The 26,864-nt window shown below is 45.8% G+C and overlaps 2 protein-coding genes across 2 annotated transcripts in view; both read left to right on the top strand.

Moving 5' to 3' along the window:
* LOC128398889 (immunoglobulin superfamily member 1-like) overlaps positions 1-26,864 on the top strand; it is a 70,930-nt gene that overhangs the window by 19,271 nt on the left and 24,795 nt on the right. Inside the window, exon 13 of the mRNA XM_053360154.1 lies at positions 8,298-8,588. Coding sequence (XP_053216129.1) covers positions 8,298-8,588 — 291 coding nt within the window. The remainder of the gene's footprint in view (positions 1-8,297; positions 8,589-26,864) is intronic.
* On the top strand, positions 13,003-22,794 carry LOC128400686 (immunoglobulin superfamily member 1-like). The gene is made up of 9 exons (XM_053363098.1): positions 13,003-13,492; positions 13,621-13,656; positions 14,502-14,792; positions 15,320-15,613; positions 15,843-16,145; positions 17,789-18,079; positions 19,745-19,849; positions 20,353-20,390; positions 21,718-22,794. Exons 1-9 carry the CDS (start codon positions 13,462-13,464, stop codon positions 21,865-21,867), a joined length of 1,539 nt encoding a protein of 512 aa, XP_053219073.1. The 5' UTR covers positions 13,003-13,461; the 3' UTR covers positions 21,868-22,794.

The raw sequence follows: 26,864 nt of genomic DNA, 5'->3' as shown, positions 1-26,864 counted from the left end.
CCTTCTTCACCGAGAGAACCTGCTGCTCCCACCAAAGAGCTGGGCACTCAAAATATGTATGTACTCTTCTTCTTTGACCACTGACTACCTCCTTTCTGTAGAGTTCTTCCTTAGGCTCCTGGCTCACTAAGGCGGTTTGCCCCTACGGTTGAGAACATTGCCTAATCCAGGGCTGAGAATCTTCAGCACTACATTTTATCATATGTGGTGGACGTCTAAGCTAATAAAAGTTTTCTGGGAGATGATATATAATGAAAAGGAAAAAAATGTTTAAAATAACTTTTGCTTAGAAAAAAAAGAGAAGCTTTTCTATTAGGAATTATAGGTACCGACATTTCAAAAGATCATAAAAGACTTTTTACGTAAAGGACAACAGTCACTTGGATGCTATTAGCCCAGAGATGGAAAGAAGACAAAGTCCCTACCAAAGAGAAATGTACTATGCTGAAACGGCAAAGCTGACTGGAAAGCTCAGGAACCAAGAGGACAAAAACTTCAAAAAAAGAATGGGGGAAATTATAATTTATTTAGGAGACCACTGTAAGATGATGGAAACATTAGCAGGATTTTAATCTCACATGTAATGTAACAGATATCTTGGATAACATGGATTGATACAAATTATAGATTATGCAACAATATGCAGATTTTAATGTTGATATTAACATCCATGGAGGGGGTGGTGTGAAGCCATGAGATTCAGAGTAATCTCTATATATGAATATGTATTTGGATTGTTATACAGTGGTACCTTGGTTTACAACAATAATCCGTTCCGGAGGAGCAGTTGTAAACCAAAACAGGTTGTAACCCAAGGCATGCTTTTGCTAATGGGGCCTCCAAAAAAAAAAAGGGGGGGTTGTAATCCCCAAAAAAGGGGCACACACTTCTGGGTTTGACATGGTTGTAATCCAAAACGGTTGCAAACCAAGGTACCACTGTAATTCTATATTTGTAAAATCAATTAAAAAAAAATCAAAAAAGAGAATCTTCAACTCTGTGGATTGAATATTCTGTACTCAAATTCCCAAATGCATATTTGCACTGCTAGCCCTTTTAAAATTGTCTTTTTATTGAAACCTGGGTATCTATGCTTAGGTCTGAGCCAGGAGCACTGTGCTGGTCCTGTGGGTTACCCAAGAGGCGAAGTCCAAGTCCAGTCCATGGTCAAAGGTGCAACGAGGAGGCAGTCCGTAATAGCTGAAGCTGGGTGCAGGGCAGGGAGTCGGGTGAAGTCAGGTACAGGCATGCAAGCAGGGAACCAGGGTGGGTCAGGAGCTCAGGCAAGAAAGCAGGACAGGGTTCAGGCAGGAACTATCAACAATGTCACTCCCGCAACTTGGGACTGGGGCTGGTTGGCTTTTATCTGCCCTGAGGCATAGGGCGGCCCTGATCCTCAGGTGACTCGCCTCTCCTGGCCTAGAGGCGAGCACTCCTCCTGCGGGAAATTAGTTCCCTCCACCTCTCTGCCCTAAGCCTCTGCAGCTCAGGAGAGGCTGGTGGGTTACCGGACCCAAAGGGAACCTCAGCTTCCTCTGACGGGGCTGAGAGTGGAGCACCTGCAGGCAATGGGTCCTCCATCACCTCAGGAGCCAGAGCAGACTCAGCTGGTGCCTGTACCTGAGGATCCAGCACAGGAGAGGATCCTTCAGGCTCAAGCCCCAGCCCCGGCTCAGCTGGTTCTGGAGGTGGGGAATCCTGTGCAGGCTGGGATTCCTCAGGTTCAGCATCCAGGTCCGATCCCAGGCCATCACAAGCACACTCAAACTGCAAACCTGCATCTTCAGGGGGAGTGTTACCCCATCCAGCACAAACCGAATCCCTATTCCCTGTCCTGCCTTCCGACTGACTGTCAGGGGCTGGACTGGGGAGGACTGGTGGGGGCTGCTCCCCCTTCTCCTGAACCTTCCCGAGACCAGGAGGACAGTGCCGATTTAGAGCAGTGGTTTGCAGAAGGGCATAGTTCACAGTCTTCAGAGGGCAGAAGATGAGAAATACTAGAAGAGGAACAGCAGGAAGAAAGGGAAGCAGCGGGAGAGAGGCAGCCGACAGACACATTTTCTTTGGAAAGCATTCCTGAGCCCCCCTCGCCCAGGACTAGGCGTGCTGCGAGAGTAGCTGAACAGAGAGCTGAGAGACAGAAAGCCCAGACCAACCGTCACGAGGATGACGTAGTATGAGAGAGACGAAGGGGGTGGGACTTTACTTGGAGCAAGACCATTTCTAGAGAGAGAGAGACATTCCTTTGTCTCTCACTGTGATTGTTGAATAAACTAATTGGTCAGAACTCTTCTTTTCTTATCTGCTTCTTTGCTGCCACCATGGGATTCACTGAGGCCTTGACACTGACCAAGAGCACCTCAGTCTTGCCTGGATTTGTTGGCCCTCATCCAGTCCTTTAGTGATGACAGACTGAGTTGAGAACCAAGAAAGCTGCTTTGGACTTGGGCAGAAAGGAGAAATAGAACTGGGTGTCGTCAGGCTGCTGGTGAAAACAACCTCCCCTCCCAAAGTCCAGGTGACCTCTCCCAGTAGCTTCATGATAACATTTCTTTCCGTGCAAAAAAGCACAATAGCGAATGTTGCATTTAGTTGCTGTTTAAAATTCACAATAGAAAGCAGATTAAGACTGAAATCTTAACCCCACTTACCTGGGAGTAGGCCTCACTGAATGAATTAGGATTTATTTCTTAGGTTAGCATAACGTAGTTAGGAGCCTAATGGATATAGGATGCCTTTGGCAACAAAATACACTTCAGGAAAAAATGGGGGAAAGTACCAGTATATATCAATGAATATCTAAACAATTTATATTGCAGAGCCATTCATGTCTCTATTTACACATATATGTGCCCTTATTTTTTTAAAAAAGGTATGCTATAAAGAACAAAGATTGAAACCTTTCAGAGCAAGAGTCAGTGCCACAGTGGCGGTTGAATGTATGGATGGAAGGAAATCCACTTGGTTGTTCATTTGGAACAGATTCCCAGGATCCAATCCAGAGTAGCAATATTTGGCACAATGCTTCTTGGTCGCTGCCTCTGGCTGACTCATGAGTCAGATGACAGATGATGCCACTACTTCTTCCCTTTTAGTCTGGATTTTTTTCAGACTCTGCTTGTGACAGCTTTTTTATTTTTTGCCCTGTTCTTGCCCTCTTGGTTTCCACATGAGCCAGCTCACTTCTACTTCACTTGGACAGTTGTAGAGATAACATACTGAGCTACAAGGGCAATTTTGCCTGATTTTCCCCCACCCCGCACTGCACTTCACAAGCAGGAGGCGATGTGAAAGACTATGAGGGAGTCAATTTAGATTTCACAAGGAAGAAGGCTGAGCTGCCGTATGTCCTCTTTTCCCCAGACATGTCCTCTTTTTAGAAGACATTTCAGAAGACATCTGAAGGCAGCCCTGTTTAGGGAAGCTTTTAATGTTTGATGTATTACAGTATTTTAATATTTTTTGGAAGCCGCCCAGAGTATAAATAATTTATTATTATTATTATTATTATTATTATTATTATTATTATTATTATTATTTTATTTTCATGTGTATGTAAAATGAGAGTCATCATAGCGATCCATAGTCGGCAAATGTCTTCTACTTTGTGCTCTTCAAAATATGGCAGCCCTATGACACTCCCCCTCCACGTGTTTGAAATTTCCACCCCTACATCCCCCCCCCAGCTCTCCTCACCCCAACCAGTTCTGCACTCTACTGAGAACCATGCCTCTGAAGAACACACTTCCAAGAAACAGCAGACAAGAATCAGGGGGTGGTTGGGTAGAGGCTGTTTGCTTCATGGGAAGATGGGACTTGGGCTACCTTATGTAGGGATGTCTATAGATGCTGGGAGAGGATAGGTTTATTAGGTATTATCCTGCTTTTCTCATGTTTGTGAATTCAACAGGGCACATCCCTTTGCAGCTTAAAAGGGAAGCTTAGCTAGGATAGTTTTAGCCTTTTAGTTTAAGTAATGCAGGTTGCTTCTGGATTCTCCTGCTATTTCCCCTTTTCTCTCCCTTAAAACAATATTCACACAAACAGTCTTGCAAAAGGTAAAAACAACATTTACTCAGAGTATCTGTTGCAGAATAAGAGATACAGGAATTTTGTATCTCTGCAGGCTTAAAATGGTAATTCAGTTAGACATCTTTTAGTCTAGTTTAAGATGGAGTTTAAGCTACAGCTCAGACTTAGCAGTTCTCATTTCTGGCTTGGAGATGAGATGAAGAGTAAGAGTGAAGAGAGTCAAAGGTGCCCAGGTAAGGAGAATATATAGGGCCACACCCTCTCCCTCTCAGGGCACAGTAGGATCGCCACTCGCAAAGTCTTCTCTAGCAAACTTACAGGTAAACTCTGTGAGCTTCAGCTCCCATCATGGGCCCATCTAGCAAACATGAATCGTTGGTTTGACTGCATTGTAAATATCCCACACCTAAAAGCTGAACAGAGGCAAGTTGTCAAGTCCCAGTGGGCTGCTCGGGACTTGACTTTGCAATGACGTGTGACTGGCAGTACTAGATTCCTTTCGCCCTCACAATACTGCTGAGAATCCCTCTGTCCAGTGACATAGCATGGGTTGCTTGCGCCCGGAGCTGTACAGAGCGGGGTGGATGGGAGAGAAACGGACAGAGGACACATGCACATTCAACTGCTTAACACTGTCCATGTCACCCGGGAGATTTCAGCTGCAGAGAGAAGAAAAGACTTTTTCCATTGTCTGGAGAGGTCACTTCCTGGTTTGGATGCAGAAGCTATTTTCAACAGAGCCCAGCGACGGAAATATGCGACTGCATCAAGGCAGCAGTGGGTGTTGAAATTTTGTGCCCCATACAATTTTGTGCCTGGGGCAATCACCCCTCTGCCCCCCCATGCTACACCACTGCCTTTGTCTCAGGACAACAGCTATAAAAAAGCACAGGGGATACAATCTATGCTAAACCGTTTTTCCAAAAAATGCAGAAGTTTCATCTGTTCACTTCCGTTCCTTCCATTGTGCAACCCACAGTTGTGACATAATAGGAGATGTGGTTAATCAGGCAGTCTAGGGAGGGGACTATGATCAGAATATCAAATCAGAGAGAAGCGATTTTTGCTGAGGATCCGCTGTGTAACAGAACGTTGCCGGATTTCAGCAGCAACAGCTGCCAACCAAGACCGTCATTCAGGACACAGCAAAGATAGGAGCAAACAGGACTCCCTGCTAGTGGCAGAACCCACGCCATGAGGCTGTCTTCCAGCATCCTTTTTCTTGGTTAGTATCCCACCTTGCAAGATGATGGGGGCAGAGCAAGTGTCCAAGGCGCTGTGAGGAGCTCAGAGGCCCAGCTTCAAATCCTTTTGCCCAGATGTCTTGCCTCTAACATAATCCTCTCCTTTTCAGGGTGTTGGCTGACCAGGCAGTGGCAAATGGCTAGAGGTGAGTTTGGGTCAACGAAATAATCCCAAGAGTGGGAGAGAGGCATAGGGCAGAATGGGAGTTCAATGCCAGGGCCTCCCACAATCAAGCTTGCTTTTCTCACTACTGCTGAATGATAAGTGGTAGCTCCCACACTTTCCCTGTAGTGTGCAAGGAGGACAGGTGCAAGTGCCCCACTCTCCTTTGTCTTTAGACAACCTGTGTCCATCTCAGTTGTCCATGTGTCACTCTGAAGTTTCTGTAGGAATGTTAAGGAAGGTAGGAGAGGATAAATTTATTAGATATGCTCCTTCCTCGCTCATGCTAGTGAGCATAGAGCAGATCACATTCCTTGCAGTAAACAACAACAACAACAATTATTTACTGCAAGGAATGTTGTTGTTGTTGTTGTTGTTGTTGTTGTTGTTGTTGTTGTTGTTGTTGTTATCCCCAGCCACTCTAGGAGGCTTCCATGAGAATATTAAAGACAGAATAAAACTTCAGACATTAAAAACTTCCCTAAATACGACTGCCTTCAGATGTCTTCTAAAAGTCAGGTAGTTGTTTATTTCCTTGACATCTGATGGGAGCGTGTTCCACAGGATGGGGGCCACTACTGAGAAGGCCCTCTGCCTAGTGAAGCTTGTTGATGGCTGGTTTCAGCAATCCAGGATGCCCTTTGTGCAGACGCAATTCTTCCTGGTCATTTCCCCTTTATTTCCCTCTTAAAACAATAACAACACAGAGCCATCTTATTAAAATAAGAATAAACTTTACTCACATTCAGTAGCAATCTGAAGGCAGGCTTTAGCTGCAATTTCTGTTTCATTTGCAGGAAAATGTAGACAAGAGAAGTGAAGTTTCAGACATACAACATGTGGCCTACATGCTTACGGATGAGGCTGCATGTGAACAGCAGGATGAAGAGTAGGTCAAAAGAGATCCAAAAGAGAGATTCAAAAGAGGAAGATGGCTGTGTGCCCAGCCCTTTGCTTCACTTGGGTCACACCTATCTACCTGGTCACAACCAGCAGGAGTGGCTCCCAACAGGTATTGCAGGAAGTATTCCCTTTTTGGAGCCACCTTCCTCTGTGTGTCCATTCTAGGAAACAAGGAATGTTGGACTTGACCGCTCTATGTCTACATCCCACATTTCCAAGGAAGGTACTTGCTACCTTTTGGACTCGGTTCTCTTTTGACTCTTCCTCAAGCTACGGCATCTCTGAGTGATGATAAAGCTGCTTTTTAAAACAAAAAAACTTTGCTGAACAGAAATTTACACAAACTGATGGATATGGGCTGCGTTGTAGCAGATCCCAAACTCCCCTCCTCCGGTCATGGATCAGATGAAAATTAGTGAGAGTCTTGGAGGATGACTTAATTCATTTTATGCCTGTTGTTGCTGTTGTAATACACTCTGCCAGATGTCGCAAGATTTGTAGGTGTGTGTTTTTTTCTCAGACAGGCCACAGGCCCCCTAAATGAAGCTCATGGGCAGCCAGCCACTCAGGGAACACAGCTTGATAACCCCTGCTCTGTTGGATAATGTCAAAGCAGAGTCATTCAGCACTGCCGCTTGAATTTCTGTACAAACTCACTGTATTTGATTCTCCAGCTGCAGGTGAAAGCCTCCTACTTGACAGAAGGAGGCTGTTGCAAGTGTTTCACCTTCAAACCACCTTCCCATTCTCTTTCTTGATCAGGACAATATCCCTATCCCAAGCCCTCGATTTCAGTGATTCCTAGTCATAATGTCACCCTTGGAGGGAAATTCTACATCCAGTGTGGGAGTCATCATTATAAAGCCACCTTTGAGCTCTTCAAGGGAGAGTCTGTTGTGTATGTGCAATCTGAGACATCTACAGCTTATACAGTGGATTTTTTCATCTCTGAGGCCAAACTAGAACATGGAGGAATTTATCAGTGTAGGTATTGCCTCGATCACCTATGCTCGCGTCTAAGTGACAGACTTTACATCAACGTAACAGGTGAGGGCTTGGCTTAGTCTCTGTGTGACAGTTTTACAAATGACGCTAAAATGGGTGTTGGGTTTATTCCATCTGCCAATCAAATGGGGGGGAAGTGCACTGATTGAACTATATAACTGAACTGTAACTGCACTGATCAAAATATGTACCTATCAAAAGGGATTCTTTATCTCCATTTCTATTTAATCATTAGTATTTTGTTCCAGTAGGGACGCGGGTGGCGCTGTGGGTAAAACCTCAGCGCCTAGGACTTGCCGATTGCATGGTCGGCGGTTCGAATCCCCGCGGCGGGGTGCGCTCCCGTTGCTCAGTCCCAGTGCCTGCCAACCTAGCAGTTCGAAAGCACCCCCGGGTGCAAGTAGATAAATAGGGACCGCTTACTAGCGGGAAGGTAAACGGCATTTCTGTGTGCGGCTCTGGCTCGCCAGAGTAGCTTCGTCACGCTGGCCACGTGACCCGGAAGTGTCTGCGGACAGCGCTGGCTCCCGGCCTCTAGAGTGAGATGAGCGCACAACCCTAGAGTCTGTCAAGACTGGCCCGTACGGGCAGGGGTGGGTACCTTTATTTTGTTCCAGATTAAAATGCATTCTCTCTAACCAAAGTCGTAATGGAATGCAGATTGTGTAGCACACTATATAATCCCCTGCTCTGTACACCATTTGTCACACACCCAGGTCCTAGTCAACGGCCAAGGCAATGGACGTTACTATACACCCTGAAGCCTACAATGGAGGGTCCACAGCAATCCTACCTATCCTACCCAGCCTATCAAGATTCACACTCTGAGTTGCACGTGGTTTTCTATATTCCGCAATAGCATGCAAATCTTTCCCATTTTACAAAGCAGACTATTGTGTAAGATCAAAGGATTAAGCATCCCTCTTTTTCTCTTTCTCCCCCTGGATAAGCTTCTCCCAAACCTTCCATCTCAGTGAGCCCAGGTGAGGTGATTGCTCTGGAAGGAAATGCCAGCATCCACTGTAAGACAGAAAAACAGCAAGAAGCAGAATTTACTCTACACATAAAAAATTCTTCAAATACTTATGAAAGCAAGAAGATGGGATCAGGAGAAGTTCTATTTCCCATTATCAATGCCAAAGAATCAGATGGGGGCATCTATCGCTGTCGCTATTGCTTAAACTTCAAGAACACTCAAGCATGCTCAAACTACAGTGAAGAAGTACACATCAAAGTAACGGGTAAGAAGATCCTGTCTTAATCCTTGTATGCATCTTTTGCAAATTGCACCATTACAGGTTTTAATTTGCTGCAATTGTAAATGAAATTGGAAACATGTGCTGGCTCCACCATTCCTTGGTTTTAAAAGGAGGTATCTCTCCCTCTTCACGTCACAGTTGGGTATCATTTCAACATTTGTAAATGATGGATTCCCTGACTTCTACAGCATCCTGCCTCTCTGTCTCCTGGCCCTGCACCTCTCCAACTCCCTCTTCTGCCTCTAATTCTGAACTGCCCTCTGCCCCAGACTCTTCCTGCTCACTAAACCCTGTCACCTGTGTATGACCCTGTGTATGACACAATGCCGACACCACCATGAAGTGATTCCACCATTTAAGTCCCTTTATTCTAAGATTTTTCAGGCTTGTTCCATGTTTTTGTTGTTTACTGCTTGTGGTGTCTTTTTGTTGTTGATTTGCATGTAAACCAGCAATACACTATTGCTGCTATTTTCTTTCGGGTTGATTCCAATAATTCATTTTGCAATCTTTCCTCACCCCACTTCACCCCACTGTCTCAGGGGGTTGGGGGTCAATCTATAGGAAGCTTTATTATCCAGCTTCCTCTTAGTGACTGCATGGTTGGTTCAGTTCTGCCCCACCCTCAAAACATCCTGCTTTAGGAACCTCCTCTGACAAAAGTTTTGCTTCCACAACATTTTCCATGGTTGCAGAGGAGGCCAGTGAACAGGGATGTCTGTTCGATCCAAACATTTTCCATGGTTGCAGAGGAGGCCAGTGAACAGGGATGTCTGTTCGATCCAAACCCATCCATGAGATCAAGGATTAGGATAGCAGTCTTAGTTGTGCAAAATAGGAATGCATGTCTTGCATATATTATACGGTGGTACCTCTGGTTACGAACTTAATTTGTTCGGGAGGTCTGTTCTTAACCTGAAACTGTTTTTAACCTGAGCTACCTCTTTACCTAATAGGGCCTCCCACTGCCGCCGCGCCGCTCCCGCTTGATTTCTGTTCTCATTCTGAGGTAAAGTTCTTAACCCAAGGTACTACCTCCAGGTTAGTGGAGTCTGTAAGCCAAAGTGTTTGTAACCCGAGGTGTTTGTAACCCGAGGTACCACTGTATATGATTTGCCTAACTCTTCCTGCATTTTTTTGGTCAAATTTCCATCAGAACATGGCACGTGTGCTGTTGATCCTTTTTTTTACAATACGTATTATATGCTGTATGAGACTTCCTTTGTTGATATAGTCCCTTTTAAGGCTAGCTTGTGGGTTGTATGGGAGGTTGTTAGAAATTCTGGAATGTTGAGCTCAAATGCAGATGTTCCTCATTAAGGTCTCAAGGCCAGTGCTGAATGCTAATCAAAGACCTGTGATGGGAACAGGTGTTGATTCCTTTGGGATGGAGGGGGTGAGCACCATAATTAGCACTCTCTTAAATCTGGGTGGGGCTGGTATGAGGGAGCTTTCATCCTGAAGGGATGATCAGTGCCTGTTCGGACCTTAGATTGTCTTTTGCCTTCCTGCTCAGCCTGCTACAATTTGCGTGTTTTGTGTCAGCCAGCTAGATGAGATAGTTTTGTTATTTTCTTGGCTTCTGAGCAGTCCTAAATTGTGTAATCATGTGAAGTTTTTGCTTTTAACAAAGTCTTCTTTTTAAAAACAAAGGTGTTTTTTTTTTTATGAGAACTGACTTTGCTCGAGTTACTGAACCTCCCAGCTGACCCCCAGGCAGTGCTGAACCTGACCTTCTGCTCTCTTCAGCCAGGACCACCCAACCAATCTATTGGTGGATGAAATTTCAAGCCCACATTATGGACCAGTAATTCTGAATGCAACGCCCAGCAAATGACCAATCGTAAACTGACCACTTTTGGATGCTCCTGCAGTGACATGAAAAACTGAAACGCAACATGTATCCCTGCCATCTTATTAGTGGAGCAGTCAGTTGGTCCACTGCTTGCAGACTTAGTATGCTTTGTATCATCTTTCTGGCTCTAGTCAGAAGTAAAAGGCAAGTGGAGTAGATTAGAAGGCTGCTTCTATTGGCAGGTAGATCCAGCAGGCTGTTCTTATGTTCTTAGAAATCAGAAGTAAGTCCCCCTGAACTCAATGGGGCTAAGTATGCCGAGGGCCACAGCCTTGAGACCATTTTCCTCCTCACCCTGCCTTCATCACAACTAACAATTGAGTAGTAACTCTTCTCTGTCTCACTCTACAGCAAACACTTCTACATCCATGGAGATCAACATCCGCCTGGGAGTTGCTGGCTTGGTCCTGCTTTCCTTGGTGCTGATCGTGGCTGAGTTCATGTGCAGCAGGCAAGGCTGAGAAGCTCTGACTCAGTTCCACGAGTCAAGACCCTTCCTTGAGGCATCCGAGACATGCAAAGCCACAGGCATCCCATAGAGACTGGTTTCATTTCTTGTTCATCTGAAGGCCAAATTTCTATTCTGTGATAACACCTTTTTGGAAGCGCCTGGGGTGGGACGAGAATACTAGAGGCTTCTGTTTCTGTGCTTTTTTTTGAGCTTTTTAAAAAAGTTTGGACAGGGCCGTCTTAAGCATATCCGGCAGCATGGTGCAAAGATCCTTGCAGCAGCGCCCCACCCCGTTTCCCAGAGTTGTCAACCTCCTTTTTTTAGGGAGGGAAGACCAGCAGCAGCGGAGGGAGCCTCTTGGGAAGGGACGGCGCTGCCTGTGACGCACCCAGCTTTGCGGGGCTGAAGGAGGAGGGCAACAGTTGGGGGGGGGGCAGCTTCTCCGGCAGGGAAGAGGCGGAGGCTGGATGAGGCACCTCCCAGCTCAGCTGGCTGCTTCGGGCTGCGGTGGCCATGGCAGGCGGAGGCTCCGGGTGCTGCGCTTGCATGGTGGAGGCGGGTGAGGGCAGCGAGCGGGCCGGGGGAGCCAGCCCTGTGGAGATCCGTGGTGCCTGATGCCCAGCTTGAAGATGAAGACGGCTAGCAGGAGGGGTGCCGTGCGTTCCTGCACCTCAACCCGTTAGGCGAGCGAGCGGGCCTGCACCGAGCGAGCAAGGGTTTGTGCACCTCTCCCGCTTCCCTTTTCACCTTCTGGCACTCCGCAGAATTCGGCGCCTGCAGGCTAAAAGGGGAAAAACTGAGCCAATGCTCAGCAGGAGCAATACATGAAACCCTCGCTCACTCAGCGCGCTCGTTCGGTGTTCCCCGGACTCTCGCCTGGCACCCTCCAAAACCTGGTGCCCCGGCTCCCCACACCATTAGCATCTATGGGTAAGACGGCCCTGAGTTTGGAAGACTTAACTTACTCTTCAGCTAAGCCCTTCTCAGAGAAAACCCATTGAAATAACTAAGCGAATTATGTGTATTAACTCTGTAACTTATGATTTTATTCCTTGTCTGGGTGTTTTGCTTTGTTTTTTTATTATCTCTTATAGTAACCGTATCAAATGAAAATCAGTCAAAAGCATACCTGTCCATCAAACACAAATGTGACTGTGAATTAATTGCTTTTCTGTTGCTTTAAACTGCGATTGGGAAGGAGTAGCAAACTCCGAAATGCCCACCCTCAGTGAGAAAGCAGCTCCTGAAATCCAGCGGGGGAAATGAGAGGATTTTCGGGGTATGAGAGCAGAAGACTGTTGTGTGGAGCCAGCATGGAAGAATGCTAGTGCATATCCCCTGAAGGAAAGGAAATGAAATATCCCTAGTTTAATTGGCAAAGGCAGGGGACAAAGTGGTGTGTGTTTTTTTTCTGTCATAAACAGTTTATCGTGTAGCTGGTGTATGTGACCATGTGGAAGGGTGTACAGGGGGAAGGAGTGCCCTTCCAGACGCCCTAGCGTGCCTCTGGGAGACTTGCTACACTTGCTGCCACAATGGCAAAAACTAGTGAAGAAAGAAAAAAAGGGGGTAGAAATTCCTCTGCTGTCCTGAATTTTGGGATGTAAACCCCCCCCCATTTTTTTAATCCATTCTAGAAATTGTGGGTGGGAAATACAAATGAATCATTGGGTTACTGCAGGGTTATTTTAACAAAATGCAAACCGTGCCCCCCTAGTAAGAAGCACGGGCAACAGACAAATATCTCACATTGTTGGAGAAGTGCTCAGATCCAGGCATGGCTTCCTCACGCCTTTCACAAGGACCAACCAACCACCGTTTCAATACAGACTGTCGGATGAGCTCCTCTAAGCGGGGGCAATAAAAAGATAGGATGAGAAACCTGGGAGGTGAAGAAACAAATCTGTCTTTAAAGATTTCATAACCAACTGAGATCAGATTGATGAATGGGCCAAATACTGTATTTGGGGGCTGGTCGTTCCTCTACTGTGGGGAGCCACCATAACTGCAGTCCCAATGCCTCTGTGGAGCTTAAATTTACAACTCACGACGTATCTGTACCACCATGTCTCCTAATTGTTCCTTAAATGTCCTTTTTTGACCAAGAGGGTCCAAAGCATAGGCAAAATATCTTTGGGGAGGAGGCAGTAAGTGACCAGAGCTTGAATTTGCCATGATGTACAACTGGGCATACTAGATTTCTTTTGCCCCAACAATACTACTGAGATGCTCTCTCTCTCTCTGAGAACTAGAAAAATTAAAAATAGGAGTTGTGTTCCATGCCAAACACTCAGTCCTTCACTTCCTCTGGTTTTGCAACCATCAGATAGATGCAAACTAATAAGGGATGTGGTTACTCAGGCAGCTTTGGCAACGGAAAAAGGACAACAGCATTGGCCGATCAGAGAGGAGTCATTTGTTCTGAGGAAGAGCTGCATCACAGAACATTGCTGGGTTTCAGCGGCAACAGCCTCCAGCTGAGATCTTCACTCGGGAGACAGCAGAATTAGGAGCGAACGGAAGAAACTGCTGGCTACAGAAGCCAAGCCATGAAATTCCCTTCCAGCATCCTCTTTCTAGGTTGGTCTCACTCCTTGGAGGGCGGTGGGGTCAGAGTGTTTGCAAGAGCAGGCCTGGGAGATTGGAGGCCCGGCTTCCATTTCTGTTGCTCAGATATCTGGACTCTAAATGGATCCTCTCCTTTCCAGGGTGTTGGCTGAGCAGGCAGTGGCAGATCTCCAGAGGTGAGTGTCAGTCAGCCGTGAGAATGGTGATAAAAAATAGGGGGTGAGAAGAATGGGAACTAAATGCCGTAGACTCCTCCAACCAGGACTACTTTTCTCATGGTAGACTTTCTCTGTCTCATATTCAAGGCTTTTTTCCAGTCGGAACTCAGTTCCGGCATCTTTTAGGTGGGGGCAGTTGCCATTATCAGAGAACAAGGGAGGCTTTCATGGTGATTTCCGCTACCTCTTTTTCTAGAAAAGTTGAACTGCTCAGATTTATTTGTCTCTAGACAACCTGTCAAAGAAACCGTCCTCCCAGTTATCCACTTCAGTTTATTTCTCTTGGGTGCAAGGGCTGTTTAGACACAGGGATCCTTAGTCCTGCCCCTCCCACTGTAAACATCACCAGATACTAAGGGAGAACCTTCTCTTTCATTGCCTCCCGGCTGCATGAATCGCAACTGGCGCTGTCCTGCCTGTCTCCTGTGTTTTGGCTTATGCAGGAGAGTGAGCAAATAAAGGACCTCAGGTTCTGGACTCTTCTACTTCCTCTCCACCCTGTCCTCCTCCAATGTCAACAGGGAAGGGGAAGTTAAAGAGCCCTCCCCCTCTCTCTGCTATCTCAGAAGTGAGTCATTGGTTGAAGTCTATATTGTTGGCCCTACAGCTGTTGCTCAGTTCAAAATATGATTCCTACTTCTTCAGAAAACAGGATGGTGATGAGGAATATGTGAAAATATAGATATATGTCAATTGGAAAATGTTACAGATTAATATACGTACCACACTTTTGTGGATTTTAGTACCCTGATACAAGTCTACTACAAGTCTCCCATCTCACTCCTGTTATCTTTCTTTCCCAGGACAGCTTCATCAAAAGCCTTCCATCTCAGTGATACCAAGTCCTCGGGTTATCCTAGGTGAAAAATTCTATATCCGCTGTGAGAATAAACTTAACTCAGAAGCAACTTTCTACCTTGTCAAGGAAGGGAGTTCAGCGGCTGTGGATTCTAAGACTGCTTCATATTATACAGATTTCCCCCTTTCTAATGCCAAACATGTAGAACCCAATGGTGGGGTCTACAAGTGCAAATATTGCTTTACGGAAAATACATGCTCAGAATTCAGCAATAACGTTTATGTCAACGTAACAGGTGAGAATTTTGTTCTATCCTTAGACCTATTCATGTGCAGGGCATCAGTTACATTGAAAGCAAAGCAGTTTCTCGTTTTAATCCCTAACCCTAATGTCCCCACTCCTTCAGCAACAATCACATGCTACATGTGGTTGTCTGCAGAGAATCCAGTGTGGACACACATGTAAGGACTCTGCGTGATTGTGGCTGGTTGCATATGTCTAGGTGGGAATGTATCTGCAGACAACCCCATGGAGCACATGGGTGTTGCATAAAGACAGGAGGGGGCCATCCTGTGTCGCCATTTGAGGCAAAATGGGAATGTGCCACTCCTTGCACGCCCCCCACTTCCGTTCCTGCCAGAATGCCCCCTCCCTTCTTGCCAAATGCGACAAGAGTCAGGCCGTTTCACATGGCGTTGCCACTCATCTTCTCTGTCCCAGGTGAGCAGATATTCCAAGAGCAGGAGAAAAGTTTCCTATTTTTTAGAGTGATACAGTTGCAGATGTTCCACCTTCCGCATATCAGCTCTCTCTCTTTCGCAGGGCAGCTTTATCGAAAGCCTTCCATCTCTGTGAGTCCCAGTCCTCTCGTCATCCCAGGGACACAATTCTTCATCCACTGTAGAAATGAATACCGTGAACAAGCAACTTTCTATTTCTCCAAGGAAGGGACTCCGGGGCATTTGTTTTCTAGTACTGATTCATTTAGTACTGTATTTCACATTCCTAATGCCAAGGAAACAGATGGAGGGATCTACCTGTGTTCGTATTGCTTCATTCAAGACCAAGTTAAAAAATGCTCAAGTTCCAGCGACAGAGTTTACATCAACATAACAGGTGAGGGCTCAGCTGTGTCTTGGTGTGCCAGTTTCACAAATGATACTAAAGTGGAGGTCGAATTTATTGCATCTTCAACCAGAAGGAAATGATGCATTGCCTAACATATAGGCTCTCTCTCTCATTCTCTTTCTATATCACATTCCTATAAGATTGTAGTTCTGCCTTCTGCTGAATGTTGGAGTTGCACCAGCCCTTAAACATCCCTCTTCTTCTCTTTCCCATTCAGAGCATTTCTATCCCAAACCTTCCATCTCAGTCAGTTCGCATGAAATAATTGCCCTGGGGGGAAATGCAACCATCCGCTGTAAGAGTGAAGAGAACCCAATGGCAGAATTCACTCTGCTGAGAGAAGATTCTTTGGGTAACCGTGAGATCCAGAAGATGGAACCAGGCAGTATTTTATTTCCCATTCTCAATGCTAAACGAACTGATGGGGGGATCTACTTTTGTACCTATTGCTTCCAATCAGACTTGGACTTCAATCAGCGATGCTCAAACTACAGTGACAGAGTGTACATCAACATCACAGGTGAGATTCTGTCATGGGTTGCATCCACACCAAAGACTCTTATACCACTTTAGCAGTCATGGCTTCCTCCATGTAGTTTGGGAACCGTAGTTTAACCAAAAGGTGAAAGTCTCTGTCAGAGTGTCCATTGCTAGCGTGATGAAGCAGTTGATGGTGCTGGATGACATTGAACCACACTCTTTGCCAACTAACTTACCTCACATGGTTGTTGTGAGGACAAAACGAGGTAAAAAACCATTATGCTGGCTTGAGTGTCTTGGGATATAGTTCAAAAAATAATGATGAATTAGCTAATTACATCTCTTAATATATCTTAATATACTGTTGGGGAAATGTATGTTTATATACCATTTTATATTTTGAAAAGCAGAGGCATGTCCTGCTTACTGGTCGTAATCCAAAGAGACTGCATCCAGAAGTGGGGGGGGGGACTGCTGTTGTGTTATTCTGTGGTACTTGTGGTACATAGTTTGCCACAATGATGTGGTAGAGCAGGGAAAGGGAGCTTTTGGCCCTCCAAATGTGATTCTGCTGCAATTCCCACCATGCCTGACCAATGGGCATGCTGGCTAAGACACACAGGAACATCTGGATGGCTACATGTTCCCTATCTCAGTGGTGGACCATCTGCTTTGCATGCAGAAGATTCCAGCTTCAATCGTCAGCATCTCTAGGTAGGGCAGGGAGAGATCCATGCTTGCAATGCTGCCACTCAGTGCAGCAGACAACACCAAGATAGATGAACCAATGGTTTGACTCAGTATAAGGCAGATTTCCTTATGCACTCTGCATTATTAGTTTCCCCAGCTACTGGTTTTGATGGTGCAGGGATAATATTCAGGGAACTAGCATATGGTTCAGCCTCCCTTCCTGCCCTCTATCTTCAGAAATGGTTGTTCACATTGTCCATACTTTCAAACATGTCTTTGCACCATTAATGGGTAGAAAGATGGGAGGAGAGAGATGTGTCGGTTTCAAGCCAAAAGTCAGAGGAATTGGCCACCCTCCAGGTGCCCGGCTTGAATCCTTGTTGACCTCCCTGTCTGCGACTCCCGGCAAGATAAGGCGAGGTCTCAATCGGCGATCCTTCTCAACGTGAGAAGAACACACCACTCCTCCCCTACCATCACCAGGGAGGGGAGAGAGACAGACAGAAATGTATTTACATGCCTTTATTTCTGTCCTTCCAGCAGTACAGAGAAAATGTGACTGCACTCTCTCATCACCAACAGCAGAGAGAGAATTACTCCTCCCATGTACTTCCAGTACAGATCATGTGACACTCTGAGCTAACATCCGGTGCTCAGTACACTGAATAGACTGTCCTTTGTTCCCACGGTACAGTCCCAAAACATCAACATCCTGTTTGGCATTCCAGCCATCTGGAGCACTCAGCTGCATTGCTCCTTTTTCGTAATAAGATGAAGCTGAAATAATTTGGATGATAAAGTATTTGGATGCTACTCTCTTTGCACAGTGTGCCCGCACAGTATATCCAATACATGTCTATTGAAAGTGATTTTGTGCATAACAAACAGGTCTTTGGATCTGATGCAAATTAGCAGGATGCATTAAATGCACCACAAGCAACATGTCTCAATCCTTTCCTGGCTGTTTTTTTCTTTTCTTTTTCCTAACACTAGATCCCTGGCTTTCTAAACCTTCCATCACTCTGACACCAACACAGCAGATTTCTACTGGGATGAATGTCAGCATTGAGTGTCAGGGGGCAAAGAGTTATGTGACCTTCTCCTTGCTCAAATCAAACAACCTGATAGCATCACAAAAGGCCGAAGAAAACAGAAATGCAACCAAGTTCTTTTTCTCTGAAGTGAGGTTGGAGGATGGAGGGAACTACACCTGCCGATATTACCGCATAGGATTCCCCTTTCGTTGGTCAGAGTCAAGTGACCCCATGGAACTGGTTGTGACAGGTGAGGAGCTTCCATAGGTCTTTCTCCCACCTTTCTTCTAACTCTCACTCTCTGTGCATGAGCTCTAGAGATTATGGCTGTTGAAGCCAAATACCACCCTAGGCGACCTTGAGCCACATTACAAAGAATGGAGGAACTGGGTGTTTGGGTTTGCATCAGCAACGGGTTACTAGAGACAAGATCAGAAATGAAGATGATTGCATCCAAGGTGAGGTGCATGGGAGATGGAGGTACATGGAGATAGCAGGAAGCCCATCTCAATATTCACTTACTTGGGGCAAATATGGGAATGTGATATGGCTTTCTGCACTTGTGTCATGTAATCATGGGCGGAAGGATATTCAAGGCCCTGGAAATAAATGAGATCCAGCCATGAGATCCGTGTTTCTGTATGTCTAGGGAATGAAGGGACCGATACCATTTGACTGAAATATGTTAGAACTATAAAGATGTGGAAAAATACATTCTTGAATAAGACAGATGGGAGGCAGGGTGCTGGAGTGGTAACTTGTAGAACTTAAGGAGGAAGCTGAAAGGTCAGGTGGATGACCTTTTCATAGACATAGGGCAGTATGAAAGAACTGCTTCCCCACAGAATCCAGGGCCAGCCCTACTGTTAGGCAGAGAAAATCAGCTGCCCTGCCTGAGACAGAAGATGCAGTGGAAGAGAAGTGCTAGAGGACAGAGTTGGGTGCCATACCACCTCCCACAGTGCAAGCTCTGCATAACCTAGAGAAGCTGGTGAGCTTTAGTACATGGAGTGGGAGGGAGGAATGGCACCCCCTTGTCCCTCACCTCAGGCAGAAAAATAGCTTGGGCTGGCCCTGCATCCTGTTGGAAAATATGTGTGATTTAACCAACCATCTTGCTGGGACCAGTCACGTGGATCATTCCAACTTCAAAAGTGGTGCTCTCCTTTCTGGAATGGCAGCAGTCACCCAAACCAATTTGCCGTGCTCACGGGATCGTGTCATCTGCACATATATTCCCAGTGTAAAGGAAAGTGTGTGTGTGTGTGTGTGTGTGTGTGTGTGTGTGTGTGTGAGAGAGAGAGAGAGAGAGAGAGAGAGAGAGAGAGGGATGGATGGATGGATGGATGGAGGGCATACACACCATTTAAAGCACATGACTTATTCAAAAGAATCCAGAGAACTGTGGTTTGATAAAGATGCTGGGAATCGTAAGTCTGTAAGGAGTAGCTTCTGTGAAAACCAAGGCTTTCCTAGGATTATGGGAAAGCACGGTGGCTGTCCATACTGTGCAGTAGATAGAAAGCTTTTGTCATAAGAATGACCCCTGCAGAATCAGACCCAAGACCCATCTGGTCCAGCATTCATGTCTCAGAGTGGCCACCCAGAAGCTTATGGGAAGCCCTCAAGCAGCTTAATGCATGCAACAGCCCTCTCGTGCGCATGATCTTCAGCAATAGATGTTCAGAGGTATACTGCCTGTGATGTTGGAGGTATAGCACATGCATGGCCATCATGACTAGTCCTGAGTGATGTGGTCATGCAGGGGTTAATGGATGCATGTAAGGGAACTGGGAGGCGGTCTTGTGGAGGTTGATTGATAGATCCAAAGGCCAATAAGAGGATCATTCCTAATAGCCACTGGACACTGCAGAATAAGCATTAGTAGCATTCTAACTGTCACCTGGTTTTACAGACAGATTTGCAGTCATCCTGTGGGCAAGCATTGTGGCTGGACTTTCCCTTCTGATTCTCTTCCTGCTGGTACTTGCCTTTATATTGTACAGAAAAGGCAGAAAGGGTAAGTGGATCTCTGAATGGACTGCTTTACAATGGCTGAGATTAAAGCATGCAAAACTGTTTTTATTTTTCTAGTATAGGTTTTCAGTGACCTGAACAGCAAGTTATCTTTTAGCATCTCTAGCAGATGAAAATTCTTCTGTATGTGTTATTTAAATTTATTTTAAAAAGCAATTTAATTTATGGGTTACCTTGGTAGAAGTTTTTCCAATGCAGAGTGACACACAGCCTCACAGAAACGAAGCAAGAAGTTTTCTCCATCCATGAAGAGAAAGGTCTAAGTCAGGCTTTCCCACCTCAATGACCTTCTTGTGGAAGTTTTTGGATGACAACCCCAGCATGGCCAATAGTCAGGGCTGATAGGACTTGTAGTCTAAAACATCTGGAGGGCACCAGGTTAGGGAAGGCTGGTCTTAAGAGTTAGGCTACATGGGGAGGGAGCAGAACCCACAGTGCTGCTCTGAAACAGGGCGAAGAATCTCATGCTCTCTTTCTGATCTGCAGGTTCCACGGTCCACGAAAGAAGCCAACCACCAAACATAGTAAGCTTTCCTGGCAACAAAAACTTCCCTGTAAACAAAAACCTTTATGACTGTGGACATCCTGCCAACCTCCTACACTCCAGACCCTTCAATCTAAGAAGGAAAAAAGCACATCTCTGCCAGTGTGGTGTAGTGGTTAAGAGTGATAGATTCATAATCTGGGGAACCGGGTTCGCGTCTCCGCTCTTCCACATGCAGCTGCTGGGTGATCTTGGGCTAGTCACACTTCGTTGAAGTCTCTCAGCCCCACTCACCTCACAGAGTGTTTGTTGTGGGGGAGGAAGGGAAAGGAGAATGTTAGCCACTTTGAGACTCCTTTGGGTAGTGATAAGGCGGCATATCAAATCCAAACTCCTCTTCGTCTTCTTCTTCTAACCAATTTGGTGGAGAAAACAGGCCATAGAGACAGAAAAAGATACAGCCTGTGAAACACTTCAGGTGTCAGACCGAAAGCCGCCATTGGCAATTATAACCTCTGGATCCCAATAGGGGTGTGGTTTTATTCATGCATCTCAATGTGAAAGTCCTAGGGCACTTAGGATTCAGTGACAGTGTATAAAGCAGCTCAGTTTTATACCAGAAGTTTGTGGAGAGGGAAGCTGCATTGCAAATGGGCCCCTTTAGCCTTAGGGGTGGCAGAGTTATGTCAAAAAAGAAAGAAAGTGTGATCCTGTCCGGCAACATTCTATTTATTTTTTAGCAGTAGGCTCATTTGACTGTGGGTGTGCAGGCATGTGCAGAGTTCCAAGTAACATTCATCCTCTTGTGAATCCCAGGGCAATCCTCCCACAGGGCGGGACAATCCTTGGGGGGGTCCATTCACGGCGCGGCAGCGTGATCCTCCCAGGGGGGATTTTGTCACCCCCCTCTGGCATGGCACCTGGGGCGGACTGCCCCCACCACACACCCCTTCCGACACCCCTGCCCAGATGCCATTTGCTCCAACTGGAAGTTGCTGTTCAAATTCCTGGCATTTACACATTCTCATTCATCATTCCCATTGTCCCTCTAGAACAGGGATAGGCAACCTTAGGCCCGGGGGCCGGATGCAGTCCAATTGTCTTCTCAATCTGGCCCTCAGACGGTCCGGGAATGAGCGTGTTTTTACATGAATAGAATGTGTACTTTTATTTAAAATGCATCTCTGGGTTATTTGTGGGGCATAGGAATTCGTTTATTTTCCCTCCCAAAATATAGTCCGGCCCCCCACAAGGTCTGAGGGACAGTGGACTGGCCCACGGCTGAAAAGGTTGCTGACCCCTGCTCTAGAAGTTGTAGTGGCAGAGACTGCATGCTAAATATCTGCCTCTTCCTCCCCTTTCCATAGTCCCTGGAATCCGACAGCAGAGAAGACCCTGATGGAATTTCTTACGCTGCTCTGAACCACGGGGCCCTGAAATCCAAACAGGTACCCGATGCTGACAGGATCCCTGAAAGCTGTACTTACGCAACATTGGCCCAAGGCAGACCAAAGTAGGACTGACAAGCTGGACCTCTTAGGATGTAGAGACTTCTGAGACCTCGGCTGATCCTTGGTTTGCAGGGACATTTCTAGCAGGACAATGCTTCCTAGTAGAGCCTTCTTCACCGAGAGAACCTGCTGCTCCCACCAAAGAGCTGGGCACTCAAAATATGTATGTACTCTTCTTCTTTGACCACTGACTACCTCCTTTCTGTAGAGTTCTTCCTTAGGCTCCTGGCTCACTAAGCCGGTTTGCCCCTGCGGTTGAGAACATTGCCTAATCCAGGGCTGAGAATCTTCAGCACTACATTTTATCATATGTGGTGGACGTCTAAGCTAATAAAAGTTTTCTGGGAGACGATATATAATGAAAAGGAAAAAAATGTTTAAAATAACTTTTGCTTAGAAAAAAAGAGAGAAGCTTTTCTATTAGGAATTATAGGTACCGACATTTCAAAAGATCATAAAAGACTTTTTACGTAAAGGACAACAGTCACTTGGATGCTATTAGTCCAGAGATGGAAAGAAGACAAAGTCCCTACCAAAGAGAAATGGACTGTGCTGAAACGGCAAAGCTGACTGGAAAGCTCAGGAACCAAGAGGACAAAAACTTCAAAAAAAGAATGGGGGAAATTATAATTTATTTAGGAGACCACTGTAAGATGATGGAAACATTAGCAGGATTTTAATCTCACATGTAATGTAACAGATATCTTGGATAACATGGATTGATACAAATTATAGATTATGCAACAATATGCAGATTTTAATGTTGATATTAACATCCATGCAGGGGGTGGTGTGAAGCCATGAGATTCAGAGTAATCTCTATATATGAATATGTATTTGGATTGTTATACAGTGGTACCTTGGTTTACAACAATAATCCGTTCCGGAGGAGCAGTTGTAAACCAAAACAGGTTGTAACCCAAGGCATGCTTTTGCTAATGGGGCCTCAAAAAAAAAAGGGGAGTTGTAATCCCCAAAAAAGGGGCACACACTTCTGGGTTTGACATGGTTGTAATCCAAAACGGTTGCAAACCAAGGTACCACTGTAATTCTATATTTGTAAAATCAATTAAAAAAAAATCAAAAAAGAGAATCTTCAACTCTGTGGATTGAATATTCTGTACTCAAATTCCCAAATGCATATTTACACTGCTAGCCCTTTTAAAATTGTCTTTTTATTGAAACCTGGGTATCTATGCTTAGGTCTGAGCCAGGAGCACTGTGCTGGTCCCATGGGTTACCCGAGAGGCGAAGTCCAAGTCCAGTCCATGGTCAAAGGTGCAACGAGGAGGCAGTCCGTAATAGCTGAAGCTGGGTGCAGGGCAGGGAGTCGGGTGAAGTCAGGTACAGGCATGCAAGCAGGGAACCAGGGTGGGTCAGGAGCTCAGGCAAGAAAGCAGGACAGGGTTCAGGCAGGAACTATCAACAATGTCACTCCCGCAACTTGGGACTGGGGCTGGTTGGCTTTTATCTGCCCTGAGGCATAGGGCGGCCCCAATCCTCAGGTGACTCGCCTCTCCTGGCCTAGAGGCGAGCACTCCTCCTGCGGGAAATTAGTTCCCTCCACCTCTCTGCCCTAAGCCTCTGCAGCTCAGGAGAGGCTGGTGGGTTACCGGACCCAAAGGGAACCTCAGCTTCCTCTGACGGGGCTGAGAGTGGAGCACCTGCAGGCAATGGGTCCTCCATCACCTCAGGAGCCAGAGCAGACTCAGCTGGTGCCTGTACCTGAGGATCCAGCACAGGAGAGGATCCTTCAGGCTCAAGCCCCAGCCCCGGCTCAGCTGGTTCTGGAGGTGGGGAATCCTGTGCAGGCTGGGATTCCTCAGGTTCAGCATCCAGGTCCGATCCCAGGCCATCACAAGCACACTCAAACTGCAAACCTGCATCTTCAGGGGGAGTGTTACCCCATCCAGCACAAACCGAATCCCTATTCCCCGTCCTGCCTTCTGACTGACTGTCAGGGGCTGGACTGGGGAGGAATGGTGGGGGCTGCTCCCCCTTCTCCTGAACCTTCCCGAGACCAGGAGGACAGTGCCGATTTAGAGCAGTGGTTTGCAGAAGGGCATAGTCCACAGTCTGCAGAGGGCAGAAGATGGGAAATACTAGAAGAGGAACAGCAGGAAGAAAGGGAAGCAGCGGGAGAGAGGCAGCCAACAGACTCATTGTCTTTGGAAAGCATTCCTGAGCCCCCCTCGCCCAGGACTAGGCGTGCTGCGAGAGTAGCTGAACAGAAAGCCGAGAGACAGAAAGCCCAGACCAACCGTCACGAGGATGACGTAGTATGAGAGAGACGAAGGGGGTGGGACTTTACTTGGAGCAAGACCATTTCTAGAGAGAGAGAGACATTCCTTTGTCTCTCACTGTGATTGTTGAATAAACTAATTGGTCAGAACTCTTCTTTTCTTATCTGCCACCTTGGGATTCACTGAGGCCTTGACACTGACCAAGAGCACCTCAGTCTTGCCTGGATTTGTTGGCCCTCATCCAGTCCTTTAGTGATGACAGACTGAGTTGAGAACCAAGAAAGCTGCTTTGGACTTGGGCAGAAAGGAGAAATAGAACTGGGTGTCGTCAGGCTGCTGGTGAAAACAACCTCCCCTCCCAAAGTCCAGGTGACCTCTCCCGGTAGCTTCATGATAACATTTATTTCCGTGCAAAAAAGAACAACAGTGAATGTTGCATTTAGCTGCTGTTTAAAATTCACAACAGGAAGCAGATTAAGACTGAAATCTTAACCCCACTTACCTGGGAGTAGGCCTCACTGAATGAATTCGGATTTATTTCTTAGGTTAGCATAACGTAGTTAGGAGCGCAGGCCTAATTGATATAGGATGCCTTTGGCAACAAAATACCCTTCAGGAAAAAAAAGGGGGAAAGTACCAGTATATATCAATGAATATCTAAACAATTTATATTGCAGAGCCATTCATGTATCTATTTACACATATATGTGCCCTTATTTTTTAAAAAAAGGTATGCTATAAAGAACAAAGATTGAAACTTTTCAGAGCAAGAGTCAGTGCCACAGTGGCGGATGAATGTATGGATGGAAGGAAATCCACTTGGTTGTTCATTTGGAACAGATTCCCAGGATCCAATCCAGAGTAGCAATATTTGGCACAATGCTTCTTGGTCGCTGCCTCTGGCTGACTCATGAGTCGGATGACAGATGATGCCACTACTTCTTCCCTTTTAGTCTGGATTTTTTTCAGACTCTGCTTGTGACAGCTTTTTTATTTTTTGCCCTGTTCTTGCCCTCTTGGTTTCCACATGAGCCAGCTCACTTCTACTTCACTTGGACAGTTGTAGAGATAACATACTGAGCTACAAGGGCAATTTTGCCTGATTTTCCCCCACCCCGCACTGCACTTCACAAGCAGGAGGCGATGTGAAAGACTATGAGGGAGTCAATTTAGATTTCACAAGGAAGAAGGCTGAGCTGCCGTATGTCCTCTTTTCCCCAGACATGTCCTCTTTTTAGAAGACATTTTAGAAGACATCTGAAGGCAGTTTAGGGAAGCTTTTAATGTTTGATGTATTACAGTATTTTAATATTTTTTGGAAGCTGCCCAGAGTATAAATATATTATTATTATTATTATTATTATTATTATTATTATTATTATTATTATTTTATTTTATTTTATTTTATTTTATTTTATTTTATTTTATTTTATTTTATTTTACTTTATTTTCATGTGTATGTAAAATGAGAGTCATCATAGCGATCCATAGTCGGCAAATGTCTTCTACTTTCTGCTCTTCAAAATATGGCAGCCCTATGACACTCCCCCCGCACGTGTTTGAAATTTCCACCCCTACATCCCCCCCCCAGCTTTCCTCACCCCAACCAGTTCTGCACTCTACTGAGAACCGTGCCTCTGAAGAACACACTTCCAAGAAACAGCAGACAAGAATCAGGGGGTGGTTGGGTAGAGGCTGTTTGCTTCATGGGAAGATGGGACTTGGGCTACCTTATGTAGGGATGTCTATAGATGCTGGGAGAGGATAGGTTTATTAAGTATTATCCTGCTTTTCTCATGTTTGTGAATTCAACAGGGCACATCCCTTTGCAGCTTAAAAGGGAAGCTTAGCTAGGCTAGTTTTAGCCTTTTAGTTTAAGTAATGCAGGTTGCTTCTGGATTCTCCTGCTATTTCCCCTTTTCTCTCCCTTAAAACAATAATCACACAAACAGTCTTGCAAAAGGTAAAAACAACATTTACTCAGAGTATCTGTTGCAGAATAAGAGATACAGGAATTTTGTATCTCTGCAGGCTTAAAATGGTAATTCAGTTAGACATCTTTTAGTCTAGCTTAAGATGGAGTTTAAGCTACAGCTCAGACTTAGCAGTTCTCATTTCTGGCTTGGAGATGAGATGAAGAGTAAGAGTGAAGAGAGTCAAAGGTGCCCAGGTAAGGAGAATATATAGGGCCACACTCTCTCCCTCTCAGGGCACAGTAGGATCGCCACTCGCAAAGTCCTCTCTAGCAAACTTACAGGTAAACTCTGTGAGCTTCAGCTCCCATTATGGGCCCATCTAGCAAACATGAATCGTTGGTTTGACTGCATTGTAAATATCCCACACCTAAAAGCTGAACAGAGGCAAATTGTCAAGTCCCAGTGGGCTGCCCAGGACTTGACTTTGCAATGACGTGTGACTGGCAGTACTAGATTCCTTTCACCCTCACAATACCGCTGGGAATCCCTCTGTCCAGTGACATAGCATGGGTTGCTTGCGCCCAGAGCTGTACAGAGGGGGGTGGATGGGAGAGAAACGGACAGAGGACACATGCGCATTCAACTGCTTAACACCGTCCATGTCACCCGGGAGATTGCAGCTGCAGAGATAAGAAAAGACTTTTTCCATTGTCTGGAGAGGTCACTTCCTGGTTTGGATGCAGAAGCTATTTTCAACAGAGCCCAGCGACGGAAATATTAAAAAAAAAAATCTTTAATACGGTCAGTGACCAGGAAGCAATTTATAAAAATATGACATTAAAAG

This window comes from Podarcis raffonei, chromosome 13 (assembly GCF_027172205.1).
Source record: "Podarcis raffonei isolate rPodRaf1 chromosome 13, rPodRaf1.pri, whole genome shotgun sequence".
Classification (NCBI taxonomy): Eukaryota; Metazoa; Chordata; class Lepidosauria; order Squamata; family Lacertidae; genus Podarcis; species Podarcis raffonei.
Note: the sequence above shows the minus strand (reverse complement) of the source record. Positions and strands in the feature narration are given on the sequence as shown.

Coding starts and splice junctions, on each gene's coding strand:
- LOC128400686 (XM_053363098.1), top strand. CDS start 13,462: ATGAAATTCCCTTCCAGCATCCTCTTTCTAG. Junction 13,657..14,501: donor GCAGTGGCAGATCTCCAGAG/GTGAGTGTCAGT, acceptor TTTCTTTCCCAG/GACAGCTTCATCAAAAGCCT. Junction 16,146..17,788: donor AGTGTACATCAACATCACAG/GTGAGATTCTGT, acceptor TCCTAACACTAG/ATCCCTGGCTTTCTAAACCT.